General features: G+C 36.1%; 1 protein-coding gene across 4 annotated transcripts in view; it reads right to left on the bottom strand.

Annotated features, from left to right (window-relative positions):
• Positions 1-20559, bottom strand: part of NT5C2 (5'-nucleotidase, cytosolic II) — a 96916-nt gene that overhangs the window by 33135 nt on the left and 43222 nt on the right. For 3 of the 4 annotated variants that reach the window (XM_046653704.1, XM_046653703.1, XM_046653706.1), the window contains exon 3: positions 6852-6925. In XM_046653704.1, coding sequence (XP_046509660.1) covers positions 6852-6925 — 74 coding nt within the window. Of the gene's footprint in view, positions 1-6851; positions 6926-11827; positions 11981-20559 lie in introns of those variants that run through there. The other variant, XM_046653705.1, reaches the window with a different exon arrangement.

Raw genomic sequence — 20559 nt, forward strand, 5'->3', positions numbered from 1 at the left:
TAATCAAACTGAAAAATTATAGTCAGAAATCAAAGAGCTTCCTGCTTAGTCCTAATAAAAAATATAAAGCAAATAAAGATAGTGGTACCTGGAGTATTTGGATAATACTTTACTATATTAATTTTATAAGTAATTACTTTCTTATAGTCAACAATTATCAGAAAAGCAGGTTATAACTCCATACTTATAAATTATTACTTTAAAATCACCTCTAAATTTAAATCTCCCTTATTCTTATGCATTCACTGAAACCAAAAGCTGGTTCTTCAGGGTCTAGGAATCAATAAAACTGATAAACCTCTAGCTAGACTTATGAAGGAAAAAAAAAAAGAAACAAATTACCAATATCAAGAATGAAAAAGAGGGGCCAGCCCCATGGCCGAGTGGTTAAGTTTGCACACTATGCTTTGGTGGCCCGGGGTTTCACTGGTTCAGATCCTGGGCGTGGGCATGGCACCACTCATTAGGCCATGTTGAGGTGACGTCCCACATACCACAACTAGAAAGACCCACAACTAAAAATATACAACTATCTACTTGGGAGATTTGGGGAGAAAAGGCAGGGGGAAAAAAAAAAAAAGAATATTGGCAACAGTTGTTAGCCAGGTGCCAATCTTAAAAAAAAAAGAGACCATTACTACAGACTTTACAGATATCAAAAGAATAATAAAAGAATATTATGAACAACTTTATGCCAATAAATTTAAAACTTAGATGAAATGGACACAAATTATCAAAACTAATACAAGAAGAAATAGAAACTCCAACTAGCCTTATATCCATGTTTAAAAGTTGAATATATAATTTAAAACTTTCCCACAAAGATAACTCATGGCCCAGATGGCTTCACCAGTTAATTCTATCAAATATTTAAGGAAAAAAACAATACCACTCATACCCAAACTTTCAGAAAATAGGAAAAGGGAATGGTTCACAATTCATTCTATGAAGCCAGCACTACCCTAATACCAAAATTAGATGAACATCACAAGAAGAGAAAACTACATACCAATACCCCTCATGAACATAATGCAAAATACTCAACAAAATACTGGCAAAGCAAATTCACCAATACTATATAAAAAGAATAGTACATGACCAAGTGACATTTATTCCAGGAACGCAAAGTGGTTTAACATTCAGAAATCAATGTAATTCTCTCTTATAACAGACTAAAAAAGAAAAACCATACGATCATCTCAACAGAAGCAGAAAAACATTTGATGAAGTTTAGCACACATTCATGTCAAAAATAAAACTCCTAGAAAATTAAGAATAAAAGGGAACGTTCTGAACCTGATAAAAAACATTTACAAAAAGCTACAATTGACTTCATACTTAATAGTGAAAAACTGAACATTCTCTCCCTAAGATCAAAAACATGGCAAGTAGGTCCATTCTCAACACCTCTAATTCAACACAGTATTAAAGTTTTAGCCAGTGCAATAAGGCAAAACAAAGTTTTAATAAAATAAGATATAAATATATACAGATTGGAAAGGAAAAATTAAGTAACTTGCAGATGATATATGTGGATAATTATATATGTGGATAATTATAAGGAATCTACAAAAGAGCTACTGGAACTAATAAGTGAATTTAGCAAGTCACAGGATACAACGTCAATATAAAAAATGAGCTGTATTTCTTAATGCTAGCAACAAAAAAATAGAAAATGAAATTAAAAACACCATTTACAATTACAAAAAACCATGAAATACTTAGATAAATGTAACAAAACACATGAAAGACCTTTAACCAAAAATCGTAAAACATTGCTAAGAGATACTAAAGAAAATTAGATAAATGGAACAAGGTATCATGTTCATGGAATGGAAGACCCAGAGTAATTAAAATGTCAATTCTCCACAAGTTGATATAGAGATCAAGACATCCTAATCAAAATCCCAGCAGGCCTTTTTAAAAACTGATAAGCTGATTCTAAAATTTATATAGAAATGTGAAGGATCTAGAAAATCAAAACAATTCCAAAAAAGAATAAAGATAGAGGACTTACACTATTGACTTCAAGACTAACTAAAAACCTGCAAGAATCAAGTATAGGTGAGGAGTGGAGCAACTAGAATGCTCATATTTGCTAGGTGAGAATTTAAAATGGTATCATTACTCTGAAAAACCATTTGTCAGTTTCCTAAAAGGTAAACATATAATCTGGTAATTCCACTCCCAGGTATTTACCCAGAAGTAAAACTATACATCCACAAAAAGGCTTATACACCACAGTAGCTTCATAATAGCCACAAACTAGAAACTACCGAAATGTCCATCAAAAGATAAATAGATAAACAAATTGTGGTATACACATACAATGGAACACTACTTGGCACCTCCCTCCACAAAAAGAAATTTTAAAGAGAAACAGGATAATTTCATAATATTGACTGGCTAACATCACTATTAATAAGACTTCACAACATTATGTACCCTGGTATCGTGCTCTGAAAAGAGCACATCACTTCTGTGGTATTTTTCCCAAACATGCAAAATACTTCCACCTATTCATGAAAAAATATCAGATACACCCAAATTGTGGAACATTCTACAAAAATACCTAAGAAGTACTCTTCAAAAGCATCACAGCAATGAAAGACAGAAAAGACTTAGGAACTATAACAGAAGAGACTAAGAAAATATGACAGCTAAATGCAATGTGGGATTCTCAATTTGATCCTGGATTGGAATTAAGAACTTTAGTGAAAAAACCAGTAAAAACTAAACAAAGTCTGCAGTTTAATTAATAGTACTATACTAAATGCTAATTTCTTAGTTTCTGTAATTGTACTATGATCAAGTAAGATATTACCATTAGGAGAGAGTAAAGGCAAACTATTAATTTTGCAGCTCTTCCATAGGTCTAAAATTATTTCAAAATAAGAACTTAAGGGGCCGGCCCCATGGCCGAGTGGTTAAGTTTGCACGTTCCGCTTCGGTGGCCCAGGGTTTTGCCGGTTTGAATCCTGGGCATGGACATGGCACTGCTCATCAGACCATGCTGAGGCGGCATCCCACATGCCACAACTAGAAGGACCCACAACTAAAAAAAATATGCAACTATGTACCAGGGGGCTCTGGAGAGAAAAAGGAAAAAACAAAATCTTTAAAAAAATTAAAAATTAAGAAAATAAAAATTTAAGGGGCCAGCCCCATGACCGAGTGGTTAAGTTCGCGTGCTTCGCATCAGCAGCCCAGGGTTTTGTCAGTTCAGATCCTGGGCGCAGACATGGCACTGCTCATAAGATCATGTTGAGGTGGCGTCCCATATAGCACAACCAGAGGGACCTACAACTAGAATATACTGCTATGTACTGGGGAGCTTTGGGGAGAAGAAGGAGAAGGGAAAAAAAAAGACTGGCAACAGTTGTTAACTAACAACTAACAGTTGTTAGCTCAGGTGCCAATCTTTAAAAAAATAAAATAAAATAAAAAGTTAAAAAAAAAAAGAAGCCAGACACAAGAGTACATTCTGTATGATTCCATTTTAAGAAATTCTAGAAGAGGCAAAATTAATCTATATTGACAAAAAGCCCTGGGGCAAAGGGTGGGGTAGGAGAGAGAAGTGACTTCAAAGAGGCAATGAGGAACTTTCTGGAATGAGGGAAATATTCTATATCGTGATTGTGGTGGTGGCTACACAGGTGCATACATTCTGTCAAACTCAATCTATATACTTAAAATGCACGTGTTTTATTGTATGCAACTTATTCCTGAATAAAGTTTATTAAAATTTTAAGAATAAGCGCATCTTTAAAAGTAATTCACTTGAATAATTAGTGTATTTACTGGGTCAAGTACCATGATTGATTCTTAAACTGATACATTAAAACTTATGCACCCAAATTGTTCATTCAATAAATATTTTCTGGGCACCTACTATAAGCCAGGCTTTAAGCAACACATAGCATATAAATGTGTAAAAATAAAAAAAAGCCCGTGTCCTTGAGGAACTTGCAGGGCAATGGGGCGACTGGCAAGTAAACAAAAGCTGCAACTGGGGCCAGCCTGGTGGAGGAGTGGTTAAGTTCACAAGCTCCACTTCAGCAGACTAGGGTTCCTGGGTTCAGATCCCGGGTGTGGACCTATACACCACTCATCAAGCCATGCTGCAGCAGCAGCCCGCATACAAAATGGAGGAAGACTGGCACAGATGTTAGCTCAGGGACAATCTGCCTCACCGAAAAAAAGGAAAAAAAGAGCTGCAATTGACAATATAAATTGCTCTGAGAGAATGATGTACCAAGGTGTCAGGGTTGCAGCAAGAAGACAATGTCTCAGAGAAGGCTTCAGAAAGAATATAGACACTTTTCAAGAACTTCCCCTGTGAGGCTATTATGCTTATTCCAGGGATATTTATCCCAAATACTCAAAGTTTTCATAAAACATTTAGTCTTGTGTCTGTATTTCATGGCACATTTTTCTGATGAAAATTCCTTAGCACTTCAAGGGTATGGTTTGTTTGTTTTTTAAGTAACCAAAAGTTAGTCACAGATCAATTTAATAAATATCATTCTGGAAAACAGGTCAGAGTATAAATATAAAGTAGCTTTCCTACCCGAGGGAAGGCAATACCACAAGAAGGGTAACAATGTTTTTCATTCAACACAGAATTGTTGGAATGTCTAGTCTCTCAAGGGGACTACTTTAAATGGCTTTGCTCTTTTGAGCGCTTAAGTTCTGTTTAAGGGGGGGAAACTTATTACTTTGAAATTATACCTCACTATAAATTTTCATTATTCAAAATGATAATTGAAACTTACTATGCACATATATATACAGGTATGCCTAGGTTTGAATCTTAGTTCAGCTTGATTATAGCTAAATGTCCTTGGACAAAGTCCTTAACATCTTAGTGTCATCTGTAAAACGAAGACACTAATAGTAGTATCTGCCTCATAGAGGTTTTGTTTGTTTGTTTGTTTTAGTGAGGAAGATTGGCCCTGAGCCAACATCTGTGTCCACCTTCCTCTATATTGTATGTGGGACAGCATGACTTGATGAATGGTGTAGGTCCACGCCTGGGATCCAAATCCATGAACTGGAGCTGCCAAAGCAGAGCACGTGAACTTAACCATTATACCACCAGGCCGGCCCCTAGAGTTTTTGCATATATTAAGTGGTGTGAATGAGATAATCCATGTATTACATGTAATCCATGTAGGTAAAACTCAGACCGGGGCTTGGCATATAATAAGCACTTAATAAATGTTAATAATTACTATTATACTTACACATAACCAAAGTATATTAGTGTCTAGACTAAGAGTAAGCATTAAAATATGAAGTGAGGTTACAAAAAAACAAATAGGTATCTCTAAAGTTTAGAGACTAAGATTCAGTGACTTTTTCACTAAATGAGAATTCATTTTTTCTTTATTCTGTGAGTTCTCTCTCAATGCTCAGTAACAGTATGTGCCAGGCACATTACAGGTTTTCAATAAATACTTATTGAAAGTATGGATACTAATTGATACTACTTCAACACAATGAGATTGTCTTAATAACCAAAGGGAAAAAGTTCGTCACTTTTTGATCTCATTAACTTCTATTTCTGCTTTAGATTATACCTCTTTCAGCTGCTGAACTATCTCATCATTGCTTTCCCTGGAGATCTAGAATTCTAGAAAGGAGAAAGATTTTCTCCCAATCTGGACAGCACGATCTATACTAAGAAAGTACAGTGCTTCCACCTGCCTTCTGAGAAGTGCTCCTAAAAGTCTCTGTGTCCAATTAGGAAAATAAGAAAGAATCAAAATGCAGGAAAAATAACTTTAAGGCAATAAAAAACTTAATAAATAGAGTATGGAGGGAAGAAAGAGAAATTCAAATCAAGTCAGTGTCTCTTTTTAATATATAACTTGTTTGGTAAATATCATGGCCACATCTACGTGCCAGTAACTTTTAAACAGCATGTGCTCACTTTTGTACATTTATATTATCCATTTATATTTGTAGCCTAAAGTGAATACCAAACTGAGATTTGTCTAATTTGAAAAGGAAGCCAGTTTTCTAATACTGTTACAAAAAGGTTTCTGAATATAAGTGAATTTATACATTTTTAAGGTTTTTTGTGTCCTTAAAGACGGTATTTTTTACAGAAAATTTCTGAAAGATTCTTGAGTGTCACAGCTGTACACACGTGCATGCACTTATATATATGCACGTGTTCAACTCAGTCCTTCATCCCTACTATTTCTTAAATTAAATGACATTTTCACCAGACTGCAAATATTTTAATAAAAACCTCCTAAGTTCTGAAAATGTTGCAGTTATTGACTATACATTGATTATGTCAAATGTGTTTCAGAAACAGGAGGCGAAAAACAGCACAGTGATGGTGTTTGGGGTCTATTTTATAATGAACGAAGCTAATAGCTCTAGTTTTTAAAAAGTCTTTACATAGGATGTGTGCAATTGTTCCAATGGAAAACGAACACATTTTCCATTTGTGTTAAGAATAACATTAAAATTTTTAACTGATAAAAGTTTACCCTGTGGTAGAGTAAGAGATCCAAAATTCTACCCTTGAAGAACAGCTTAAGGGAGTAAAAGCCAAAAGGGCCCAAATATACACAGTAAAGTATAATTTCACCATAGCATTTCTTAACAGGGTCTCTAAAATAATTTAGCACTGTTCTGCCTATCTGTACAATCTAAATCTCAAGAATGTCTGGTAATTTCAATATTCTCAAATCTCTATGGAAGCAGCTTGATAACAAGAGCTTCTGGCAGCTAAATATATGATTAAATCAACAAGTGTTTATTGAATTGTCTCCTGTGGAGCCACTGTTACATCCAAAGCAGTAGTTCTTAAGCAGACAGAAAGTGCTACTCACCAGCAAGTGTATAATCCATATCAAAACCAAAACACTTTATTTTTTCCATGGCTAAACTTCGGTTCACAAACACCCTAAAGAAAGGAGTAAGAGATGATATCTCAATTAATACTGAAAAAAATTCTTAAGTTTAATGGAATTATTTGGCTATCTTTCTAGATCTTCTCATCTAAATACCAATATTAAGATTCACAATAAAAATTACGTAAGTCCTTCTTATACAATAAGTGAAATCAGATATTATATGAAAACGTGCACTTTTTATCGTCTTGGCATTAACAATGCCATACACTCATGCTTTCAAAGCATCAGCTCTCCTTTTCTATGTCTGACCCCATAAAAATAAGCTATTTCTGAGATTTTACAATTCATTCACTCGTTCGTTTGTAATTTATTTAATAAAGAGAGTTTCATTTAAATCCTACCATATGCCAGACACTAAAGATATAAAGATAAATAGATTCATTCAACAAATACTTACTGAGCATCTACTATATGCCAGGTACTGCAATACGGCAGTGAACAAAAGAGTACCTGCTCTCATGGAACTTATATTTTAACTTACAATCTCTATTCTTGAGGAATTCAGCCTAGCAGGAGAGAGATTTACAAGCAAATAATTATAGCAATTGAATAAATGCTATAAACTAACATGGAGGAGAAAGCACCAGCTGTCTGGAGACCAGAAGAGATGTATGAGCTGAATCTTAGACAACAGAAGTTTTCCAGTAAGACAAAGCAAGAAAGGCCATCCAGGCAGAATAACTAAGCAAGGACAAGGTGTACAGTGAACGATAAAACATTTATTGTGGCTGGAGCTGAGGAGTTTTCTTTGGTTTTGTTTTTCTGTTTGTTTTTGCAAAAGGAGGTTTTCTAGAGAAGCAGCGATGGGGGGAAGGGGCAATAAAAGCTATGAAGCAAAAACAGCTGGCAGGGATCAAAATCATGAAGACTTTGTATGCCACGTTATAGAGTTTGGGCTTTAACCTGCAGGCAAGAATAAATTATCAGATTTTGAGGAAACAAAATAATCAGATTCAAACTTCACAACGATCACTATGAAGACACAGGAAAAACTAAACATATAATAGTATGGTAGATCATCACATGGTGGTGTTTTGGGGTAAGTTTTAATTATCTCTGAAAACAAGGATACCCTTTCTATCTGATCCCCAGCTTGGCAGCCAAAATTACTAGATGGTTTATCCTCTTATTACCAAACATTTTCTTTGCCTTCACTTTATAAGTAACTGCGAGAAATGAGAATGCTACAAATCAGCTAGGAAACTTGTTAAAAATAAAGATGGTTGGGGCAAGCTGGGTGGCATAGTGGTTAAGTTCATGTCCTCCACTTTGGCAGCCCAAGGTTCAGAGGCCTGGATCCCAGATGCAGACCTACACACCGTTCATCCAGCCATCCTGTGGCAGCATCCCATATACAAAACAGAAGAAGACTGGCACAGATGTTAGCTAAACGATAATCTTCCTGACCCAAAAAAAAAAAGATGCCTCAGCTGGGCTCCCCCATTAATGATCTAGTTCAATAGTCTCCAAAGAGGAATAACTGCACCAAGGGATGCAGAAGACTCCACTGAGATGAAGAAGAAAATCTTCTACCTTATTTCGTCACTTAATAATGTCTAATTTGTGGGGCTGGCCCCGTGGCCGAGTGGTTAAGTTCGCACGCTCCGCTGCAGGCGGCCCAGTGTTTCGTTGGTTTGAATCCTGGGCGCGGACATGGCACTGCTCATCAAACCACGCTGAGGCAGCGTCCCACATGCCACAACTAGAAGGACCCACAACGAAGAATATACAACTATGTACCGGGGGGCTTTGGGGAGAAAAAGGAAAAAAATAAAATCTTTTAAAAAAAAATGCCTCATTTGTGTATGTTTCTTACTATATATAAATAAGGACAGTAGTATAATTTATTAATAAGCACATACAGGGATGAATGTTCCATATTTTAACTGATGGAACACTCAAGAGTTTGGAAACCACTGATCTAGGTAATGGCATTTTTTTTTTTAACTCCTCATCAACTCATATATTACTGTTTTAAATTTTAATAGAAAACGTTTCCTCCCATCCCAGAATGTATGCATCAATTTTAAATGCATACAAATTAATCAAATATTTGCTTAAAAACACTTTAATTGAAGGGGGCCGCCCTGTGGCCGAGTGGTTAAGTTTGCGCGCTCTGCTTTCGGCGGCCCAGAGTTTCACCAGTTTGAATCCAGGGCACAGACATGGCACTGTTCATTAAGCCATGCTGAGGCGGCATCCCACATGCCACAACTAGAAGGACTCACAACTAAAAATACACGACTATGTACCAGGGGGCTTTGGGGAGAAAAGGGAAAAATAAAATCTTTAAAAAAACAAAAAAAAAAACAATAAAACTTTAATTGAAGACTAAATCAACAGGCCCTTGAATTCAAAACTGTTATCTTCTGGAAATTACGAAAATTATTACATATCTCATAGTGTGCTGCGCACACTAGATTAGCTCTATAAAACTCCTAGTTCTTGAGAGAGACGTTATATAAAATATTTACACTTTCTTTCCCTAAGAAAACCTGGTCTTCTGGAATATATTTACTTTGTCTTAGGTTAATAATGGATGGGAGAGAAAGAAAAGAGTGATGGATAGCTGAAAGACACAAGGAACCAGAGGATAATGACATCCACCCAAATCTTTTTTTTTTAAAGATTTTATTTTTTTTCCTTTTTCTCCCCAAAGCCCCCCACCCCAGTACATAGTTGTATATTCTTCGTTGTGGGTCCTTCTAGTTGTGGCATGTGGGACGCTGCCTCAGCGTGGTTTGATGAGCAGTGCCATGTCCGCACCCAGGATTCGAACCAATGAAACACTGGGCCGCCTGCAGCGGAGCGCGCGAACTTAACCACTCAGCCACAGGGCAAGCCCCTCAAATCTTTTTTGAAACACCCGCAACACAAAATACATCACCATGACCCTTCTACCACTTTATCAAACTTAACCTTGCTTTTACTGATAAGAACATCTACTTTATTATCATCTTTTCCCAGTTACATAAATCCTTTTGAAGCACAAGATGAGGAAAAGACACAAAGCAATGGTTCTAACTCTGGAAAATAAATGTTACTACTGAAGCTTAGGCTTTTCAAACACACTCTCAATTCAAGCTAGGGGGCCAACTGGATCAAATCCTTGATCAGAGCCCAAACAGCTGACATGCCTAAAATATGCTACAGGAATTCAGGCAGGAATGGCCTGGGAAGATTCTTCTTCCTTGTGGTACAATCCAGGAGAGATATAATAAGGAACCACATAATGAAAGAAACAACTTTGATTCTGACAGAAAAACGATGCAAGCTGGTTTCAGGCAGAACTAAAATCACGGGGAAAAAGAGACTTTGCTAATATCAATCAGTGCTAAAGGTAGAAAGAAACTATCAACAAACCCAGCAAGACAGTTTATCAGATTCTCTTTTAGCCTGAAGAGAGATTAAGCCTGTCCTCCTTATCATACATTTTTTAAAGATACACAGATCACAATGCACCTTAGGTATTATCCATACAACCCTAGGGATGACATATATCAGAAATATGAAATCTATTGTTTTTGCCAAAATAATCACTACTAAATATGCAAATTGCACTCTTTCTTCTTTAATTAGTCACTTTATTCAATCAACTCATTTGTTGAATGCCTGCTACAAAGCATGTACCATTTTGTGACACATATTCTAGAAGCTGTCCTTCAGGAAGTAGCCAGAGCTAGGAAAGACTTTCTAGATGCCTAAAATTAGGAAATAAGAATGTTTTCCTACGAAGATCTTCCACCAAATATCTTTTATCTTTTCATTTTCAATCAAAATGAATACCCTCACCCACAGAAGCAAACCCTGAACTTAAAAAAGAAATAATCACGCCTTCCTCCCTTCTAATTCATTCCTATTATGACAAAAAGAAAAACGTCACATATACTCTCATCTCTCTTTTTCTTTCTCTAATTTATGCTATAAAACATGGGAGGAGTGGGCAATAGGGAATAAAATCTAATTCGTGTGCAAATATCTAAAGTGTATAAGCTAAGCTATAATGACAAGATGGAACAGCTGCATTATAGAGAACTGTAATAACATATATGCTAAGATTTACAAAGATAATAAACACCCAAATGCTGAAAGTATGCACAGACTTCAGCAGAGATGCAGACTTGAGCCAGAAATACCACGTCTCCAGGATACAGTCTTCAAGAGAAACTAATCTCTTGGCCTCAAACTAACAACCATTCTTTACTGCTATAACAAGAGTTAGGTACTCTATCAACTAAAAGACTGGCTCACTGTCCCACCACACATTTAAAACAAAAAGATCTTATCTGCTTGGGGAATCCAAAAATTTCTATTGGTCCCAGGACCTTGATTCTATTTTTGCCAATGCCAGTTTACTTATGTCACTTTTCTAAATTATTAACCACTGGAACATACTCCAGATCTACGCGCAAGAGTTCGAAAATATCTGTGAAACTTTCCAAAGCTTGTTTTTAAATAAAGCACAAAGCTGCCACCCCAGAAAGGATGACCGAACTAAGCATCCAACCTTAGAATGCAACTATCAGCCAGAAATTCCTAAATACTAAGTCATTTGCAAGATACAGATTTGAGCATTAACAAGAGAAACAACCTTTAGGAGACAGACACAGAAACACTATAAAACCAGGCACAGACTTCAACATAAAGACAAATGTAACAGCTTTTACTATCATATTCCATTGCAGTAAGGCATGAAATTTGAAGAAATTCTATCCAAATAAATATAGATATTAAACATAAGAAATAAGACTATCAATATTACGTACTTTAAGAACAGGGACCTAAGATTCTCACACTTAAGGAACACGAACATGCAATTTCCTAAATTTGGAATTTCGTAAATAACAAACTCTTGATTTTAAGATTTCACTCATAATTCAAAGCAGCGTTACCTCATCTGTCACTGGTTGCCGTTCTGCAAAGTGTGAAACTATCAGTCAACCAGTTCTTCAAGTCACATAACAAAATTCTTCTTCAAGTCCCTAGTACAATTTTGTGTGTGTGACTTTAACCTAACTTCAAAAAGACTGTTTTAGTCTGAACCAGGCCCCTCAACAGTACGCATCCTCTGAGACGGCTTTGGAGAAAACACCTCTGTGTCTAATTTAACTTGTCATTGGATATCACTGTTGCTCCACACAAATCCACTGGGAATAGCATTTCTTTGGCAATAGTGAACTTTATCCCTAGCTCCTCCCCTTGTAGGAGTCACAGTTTCCTGGCCACGCGCCCAACAACAGTTACTGCAACAACAAATGAGACTAAGGATACAAGCAGAAAATCTTCTTGAGTATGTTTTGCTTAAGGGTTTGTGTAATTACATACTCAAATTCTGTGACAACCAAAGAAAAGCAAAAGTTACAAGTCCTTTTTTGAAACTGCAAATTTAGATTATGAACCAAATGATTTCTCTCTGTGTGTTTTTACCTAATAGAAAAATGCCAAAATGTGGATTTTTATTGAAAACCTAACTTAGTAGCTCTCTCCCCAAACTAGTTTGTATTCCTGCTATTGGCACTCTCATTTTCTCACTCGAGTCTAAAATCTAGTCAGTGTCTTCTGACTCTTTCCTCCCCATCAAATCCGCATCATCTCACAACCCTCTCACTCGCCTGCATTTGAGTCTCCAAATGTCTCTGGAACGCAGATCTTCCATTCAGTTCATACTGCTCACAACCTGTCCAGGTCCTCACGAACTCTGCAGCAATCATTTCACAACTGCTCTGCCTGCACACTAACGCCAAATTAATCGCTGTGCAGGAGCGCTACTCCAAGTGTGGTCCACAGACCAATGCTGGTCTGCAAACAGTTATGAGTCCATTACATGAGACGTACAGAAACTGTGAGTGTTCAGAAACATTTTTAGCAATTTGACAGAGAAATTTTATGTCTCTTGAAAGTAATAAGAAATGTAGACTTAGGTTTTATGTCTCTTCACTTTTCTAATAATTAATTTTTACTATATAAGTGTATCAATTTGAAACAGATTGGAATTTTTTTAAAAACTGGTCTTCCATCATAGATAATTTGAGAACCACTGTCCTAAAGCCCAACTCCAATCACGTTCCTCTCCTACTTACTAACCTTTAGACCTTCCTCATTATCTACCCAAACTAATAAATTACCAATTTTTGTATCTTGAAGGAGTTCAAAGCCCTTTATCATCTTTCGAAAATCAGTTTTATCTCATGTTGCTCCACATCATGCACCTTTTGCTCTAATAATCAAAATGAACTACTTGCTATTTCCTAAAAGTGTCCCGAGGCTTTGTTTATGCTGTTCCCTACATCTGAAATGTCCTCTTCAGTTATCTCTATCTTATTTTTCAAGGCCCAGCAATCTCAAAGTGATTTCTTCAAGAAACTATTCTCGCTATGCCACAGAACTATGTGACAGTGATGCCTCTGAGTCTCAGATTGCTTTCCTTTTTCTTTTCTTTTTTTAAGGAAGACTGGCCCTGAGCTAACATCTGTTGCCAATCTTCCTCTTTTTTTTTTTTTCCTCCCCAAAGCCTCCCAGTAAATAGTTGTACATCCTAGTTGTAGGTCGCTCTGGTTGTTCTATGTGGGACGCCACCTCAGCATGGCTTGATGAGCAGTGCTAGGTCCACACCCAGGACCCAGACCAGCAAATTCTGTGCCGCCAAAGTGGAGTACACGAACTTAACCACTATGCCACTGGGTCGGCCCTTCAGATTACTTTTCTACTTAATGAAAGAGATTTCACCAACAACTAAAACTCTATAAAGTTGTGATCCATGTGAGAGGTTTAAATATTCAAAATCCTTTATTTTGGCACTTACTATATTTTGTCACATACATAAACTATGTGGTTAGTTCTCTTACTCTTTACTAGATTATAAACTTTGAGACCAGAATTTACTGTTTTCCCAACACTAAGCACAGGGCCCTTGTAAAGAGCAGACACAATATTTAACTGAACTAAAAATTAAACTAAAAACTTAACAGAAGTTAGTGGTTGCCAGAGGCTGTGGGAGGCAGGAAGGATGAGTTTCTGCTAATGAGTACAGGGTTTCTTTTGGGGGTAATGAAAATGTTCTAAAATTAGATAGTGGTGATGGGTCTATAACTCTGTGAATATCCTAAAACCACTGAACTGTACACTTTAAAAGGGTGAATTGAATGGCACATGAACTGCATCTCAATAAAGCTATTATTTAAAAATGTAATGGTAGGGCCTCAGTCTGCCTTTATGTCCCCACCCTTCAGTAAAAAGTATGCTTAGTGATCTAAAAACAAAATATGAGTAAGAACATTCTAATTTATGAAATGGATTCTTAAAAATTGAAAGTTCAAATACGATGGATATACAGACACGATAAGAAATTTTGGACTAGATTATAAAAGCTAAAGTCATTTAGTAGCATTAGTTTTTGTTTTCATAAATTCCAGCCAGTAGGGGCTGGCCCTGTGACCAAGTGGTTAAGTTCGCGCACTCTGCTGCAGGCGGCCCAGGGTTTCGTTGGTTCGAATCCTGGGCGCGGACATGGCACTGCTCATCAAACCATGATGAGGCAGCGTCGCACATGCCACAACTAGACGGACCCACAATGAAGAATATACAACTATGTACCAGGGGGCTTTGGGGAGAAAAAGGAAAAAAAAAAAAATTCCAGCCAGTAACTTCTTGCTAATTTGTCTGAATATTTTTCCTAAGGAACATCCTCAGGAGGGACACATTGTTTATCGGATTGTGCCAGGAGAACAGCAGCCTGTGCTTTAAAAGTCTGAACAACATGCATATTATCATTCCTAAAATAAAACATGAATTAATTATAATATTCATTTTCTCACTCAAATACTCAATATAAAAAAGTTCCAGTGATAAGAAGTGAATATGGAAGCATGCGTGAAAACAAAATTAAAGATGATTAAAATTTAAGATGCCATCACTTGTAAAACTCACCCATATTATATGCCACTAAGAAAGGGGAGAAAAATGCCTGAGAAAAGTCAGAGCCTCATAAAGCTAGGATATCAAAGGCCTTTACCTGTAATACAAGGGAAAAGGAGAAATAAACCTGCAACGAAGAAGGAGCACACAAAGAAAGGTATACATCTCAGTCCTGACACTGCGTCAGAAACGGGGAACCTCCCCCTGAGAATCTGAACTAGTAAGTCATGCAGGCTTGTGGTCTGAATTTACACTACTAGGATGGTTAATATTGCCCCCAGGTGACTGAAAGAAATGAAATCCTCTGAAGAACTCAATTCTAGGTGGTATATTGCTAGATGCAGCGCAATTTCAGAGATGTTTAAATGTGAAAAAATGTGTATCTTCACCGCTGGTGGGAATGCAAACTGGTGCAGCCACTATGGAAAACAGCATGGAGATTCCTCAAAAAACTAAAAATAAAAGTACCATAGACCCAGCTATCCCACTACTGGCCATCTACCCAAACAACTTGAAATCAACAATCCAAAGTAACATATGCACCCCTATGTTTGCTGCAGTACTATTCACAATAGCCAAGAGATGGAAACAATCCAAGTGTTCATCGACTGATGATTGGATAAAGAAGATGTGGTATATATACACAATGGAATACTACTCAGCCATAAAAAAGACAAAAATCATCCCATTTGCAACAGCATGGAAGGACCGGGAGGGAATTATGCTGAGCAAAATAAGCCAGACTGAGAAAGACAAACACCAGATAATTTCACGCATACATGGAATATGAACAAACACATGGACAAAGAGAACAGTTCAGTGGTTACCAGGGGGTGGGGGGTGGGCAAAGGGGGTGAAAGGGAGCACTTATGTGGTGATAGTCAAGAAATAATATACAACTGAAATCTTACATTGATGTAAACTATTATGAACTCATTAAAGTGTATCTTAAAAGTGATAAAATACTAAGAATATTGATCATACTATCTTTCCACCAAAGATTCAAAGCATATTTAAGGAGAATCTTTTTAAGGAAGAGATTAAAATTCCCTTCACCTTCATGCTTGAATGAAGAAACTGCAGTAATGAGAGCAGGATGGTAGAGAATGAAAGAGAGGACTACCAAATGAAGAATGCACAAATTAAGCAGAAACCAGAGACACTATCAGTACTTCTGAAAATAAATTTACTGGTCTAAAACTTCAGTCTAATTAAACACAGGTTTTTCCAATCCCTTTTTCTTATTTTTCTCTAAATTCTTTTTCACTTTTTCTCCCCAGTTTTTTAAAGTAAAGACCAATGTATAGAAGGTAAGTTTATAAAATGCAGCAAAATATTAAGGTTGAATTCTGTGGGATAAAAATTAGAGAAGAAAATATGATTATCCATATGATATCATTAGGCCAAATTAACAAGTATAGTGACTGTGCCTATAATGGAAAAGAGAGGTCAAAATCTAGAATTTAAAATAAAAGTAAATGATAAAACTCCCTTTGGCTTCATACCCAAAAGACAGCAACTCTAGTAACAAAAGGAATTCTAACAACTCTAGAGGACTAGGGTTCAATCATGACACAGAAAGGAGAGAGGAATTCTTCCTGCATTACACATCCTAGAGCACCTGTATTTCCCCAAATATATTCCCTTGAAAATGAATAAAAATAACTTTTTTATTTAAAAAAAGTTTAAATAAGCAAGTTGAGGAGTTTCTCAAGTCTCATTCCCCCACCAACTTTATTGAGGTATAATTTACATAAAATAAAATTCACTCCATTTAAATGTAAAGTTTGGTGAGTTACGGTAATTATATACACTAATGTAACAACTACCATAATCAATCCAAAATACTCCTTCATGTCCTTTTGCCAACCCTCCCTAACCCTTGGCCCCAGCCCACTGATCTATGCTTTCTGCCACTACAGTTTTCATATAAATGGAATCAAACATCACGTAGTTTGCGTCTGGCCTCTTAGCATAATACTTCTGAGATTCATTCACGTTGTTATATGTATCACAATTAGTTCTTTTATTCCTATGTAGTATTCCATTGTAACGAGATAACACAATTTGTTTATCCATTCAGTTAATGGACATTTTGGGCTGTTCCCAGTTTTCGACTACTATAAATAATGTTGCTATGAACAGTCACACACAAATTCACGTGGACATATGCTTTCATTTCTCTCGGGTAAATACATACAAGGAGAATTACTAGGTCATTTGATAAGTGTATGTTTAGTGTATTTTACATTCTCATCAGCAATGCATGAGAGTTCTACATTGTTCCACCTTGTCAGCGTTTTTAATTTCAGTCATTGTAGTGGGTGTGCAGTGGTATCTCACTGTGGTTTTAATGTGTATTTCCCTAATGACTAATGAGGTTGAGCATCTTTTCAAGTGTTTATTGGCCATATCTTTTTTGTGCGTGAAGTATCTATTCAAATCTTTTGCCCATTTTTAAACTGGGTTCTTTGTCTTATTATTGTGTTGTGAGAATTCTTCATATATTTTGGATATAAGTTCTTTATCAGATACATATGTATTGAGAATATTTTCTCCCAGTCTGTGGCTTGCCTTTTTATTTCCTTTATGGTGTCTTTCAAAAAGCAGAGGGGTTTTTTTGTTTTTTAATTTTGATGAAGCTCAATTTATCAATTTTGTCTTTCATGTCTTTATGTGTTTTATCTAAGAAATCTTTATCTAATTTAAGATCATAAAGATTTTTACTTACACTTTACTTTTAATTTTTATATTTATGTCTATGATCCATTTTGTGTTATTTTTTATATATGGTTTCAGGTCAAGGTTCATTTTTTCAAAAATATGTTCAGTTGTTCCAGCACATCTGTTAAAAAGACTAATCTTCTGCTACTGCACTACCTTGGCCTAATTGCTGAAAATCAATTGACTGTGTATGTATAGGTCTACGAACTCTCTACGAGATTTCATGATCTATATATGTCTATCCTTACACTAATACCACACTGCCTCAATTACCATAGGTTTACACAGGGCTCGAGTATCATTTTTGGTGATTTAACTCTAGTAACAATCTTTTCCTATTACTATTAGGGAAATATTTCATAGATACCAAATGACAGACTGTATTATGTGCATGTCAAAATATCACACATACGAAAACTGTGAATATAAGAATTCTTTTTGGGGCCAGTCCTGTGGCGTAGTGGTTAAGTTCACACACTCTGCTTCAGCAGCCCAGGGTTCGCAGGTTCGGATCCCAGGCATGGACCTAGCACCACTCGTCAAGCCACGCTGTGGCAGCATCCCACACAAAATAGAGGAAGATTGGCACAGATGTTAGCTCAGTGTCAGTCTTCCTCAAGCAAAAAGAGCAAGATTGGCAACGGATGTTAGCTCAGGGCCAATCTTCCTCACAAAAATAATTTTAAAAAAGGATTCTTTTCATCCCAAAGTACAAAATTTATCCATTTATTTGTAAAGATAGCAAAGGAGAATAAAAGCTAAGTGATTTCATTTATATGATCCATGCATTTCAAATACACTTGCTCATTACCTATTCAGACAGTATACAAATTGCCCCAGGGGCCCCTAGAAATAAACCTAAAAGATATCTCAGACCTTATATTGTCCTTTGGTTTATATAATCTCTTTCTAGCTAATCAATTCTAAGATATGCTTTGACATAGAGGAAAAATTAGTACTAATTACTTCTCAAGAATTTTAATTGCATCTAGAAATATAGTTCTTAAATCTACAAACCAGCTTTATAAACAACCATGTATACAAGACTGACAAATATTACCAGCATCTGTGATAATCTTTATCATAAAAATTGTTTAACAACTGCAGATTTATAGCCAGTGCTGGAAGGAAAGATAACATACAAACCTAAAGAGGCAGTATTTTCATAATTTTCACACTTAAAGAAACCTCAAGGGGGCCGGCCCTGTGGCCAAATGGTTAAGTTCACGCACTCTGTTTCAGGGGCCCAGGGTTTCACCAGTTCAGATCCCGGGCGCAGACATGGCACTGCTCATCAAGCCACGCTGAGGGAGCATCCCACATGCCACAACTAGAAGGACCCACAACTAAAAATGGACAACTGGGGGGCTTTGGGGAGAAAAAAGAAAAATAAAATATTTTTTTAAAAAAAGAAACGTCAAAATGCTAGCGATGTCATAAGAGGTCTAAAAATAATACAGAATTATTTCTAGCCATGGTTGTTCTCTTTATTCAATAATAAGGTTTAAAAATAGCAGCAAAGTGGGCCAATTGTATTTTGCTCATAATCAATATATGATTAGATTAAAACAACTTATAAACTCGAGGCTCTGAAACTACTTCAAAATTTCTAATAGAACAAAGAACAAGGAAAAGGAACTTCCAGGAAATCAAAATTTTACTGTATTTTTGAAGATTTTTTTGAGAGATCTACGTCCTATTTAATCAAAGGGAATGTCTCCCTGAAATTAACCAGGTCTAGTTACCCTGAAGGCTAGAAATGAGATAATTAACAGTATGCAATCATTAACTTACATGTTGCTACTATAGTGGTCACAAAAAGAGTATCAGTAACAATTCAGACTCTTGAAGCATAAAAGAAAATAACATAAAAACAATTTTAAAAACCTAACACAAAACTTTTATATTGCAAAATAAAGAAACAGGGGATTCTACTCAAAATTATTTTTGCCTATGCTGCCCAAAAAGAAACAAAATCACAAGCTGCTTTTCGCTTAATCTTATGCAACACCATTTTCTAAAGGCACAAATTATTAAAAACCGGCTTTGAATTTTTAAACCTCACTCATTTCTATGTAAAATTCTTTGGTAAGACACCACTGTTTGCTTCCAATCTTCATAAACACTTTCTACCAAAAAACAAAATGTTTACTACTGGGTAAACAGGGTGCTGTATCTCACCAAATTTCTCTTAAGATTATTCATCCTCAATGCTGTCTTTCAAAATAATAATAGTAACTTTACAGTAGATTACATGTGAAACACTTACTAACAATGTACGTTTTTGACTGAATTTCTTTCAATCTCTCCTTTCTCTACTCTCGGACTAATAGCACTGCTTATTAAGCTTCCAATTCACTCAGATGACTAGAACATCTCTTTCCTGAGAAAAATGAGGGAAAAAGAATAATAAACTCACTTACCCCTCCTTAAACATTCTCAAAGATCTACTTCCTCTGGATGAAAATACAGGCTCAACAAACAAGCTTCCCTGATCTCTTGAGAACTGTAGCTCATTTGTTAAAGCACAGAGAACTCAAGGCCCTGAGAGGCCCAACAAATTCGGGCACAGTGCCGACCCCAGCCAGGCAATATCTCACTGACCAATATCCTCAGCTTTAAATACTTGAAAACCTAAGACTAATAGAAAAAAATTGGAGAGCAGGAAATATAACTAATGGTCTGAACTGTTTAAGACTGGCCAGTTTTGGAAAGAGACAATCCAAAAGACAAGTTCCCCAAAGAGACAGAACTTGTTACTGGCAAACACACACAAAAAGCAAATTTACCCTCTAATGAGGCCCGCCAACAGTACACAAACAATGTGAGTTTCACAGAATGGAGTGGCCCTAGTCAGTCCAAATCATTTTTAGTTTACTCTGGGAGGGGAAAAAGAAATCAACAGAATAAATAATATTATGTTTTCATAATCAGTTTAGTTATTTCCTCCCTTAGAAAATAAACAATGTGAACTACAAGAGAAGGA

Source organism: Equus quagga, chromosome 2, assembly GCF_021613505.1.
Source record: "Equus quagga isolate Etosha38 chromosome 2, UCLA_HA_Equagga_1.0, whole genome shotgun sequence".
In the NCBI taxonomy this organism is placed as follows: Eukaryota; Metazoa; Chordata; class Mammalia; order Perissodactyla; family Equidae; genus Equus; species Equus quagga.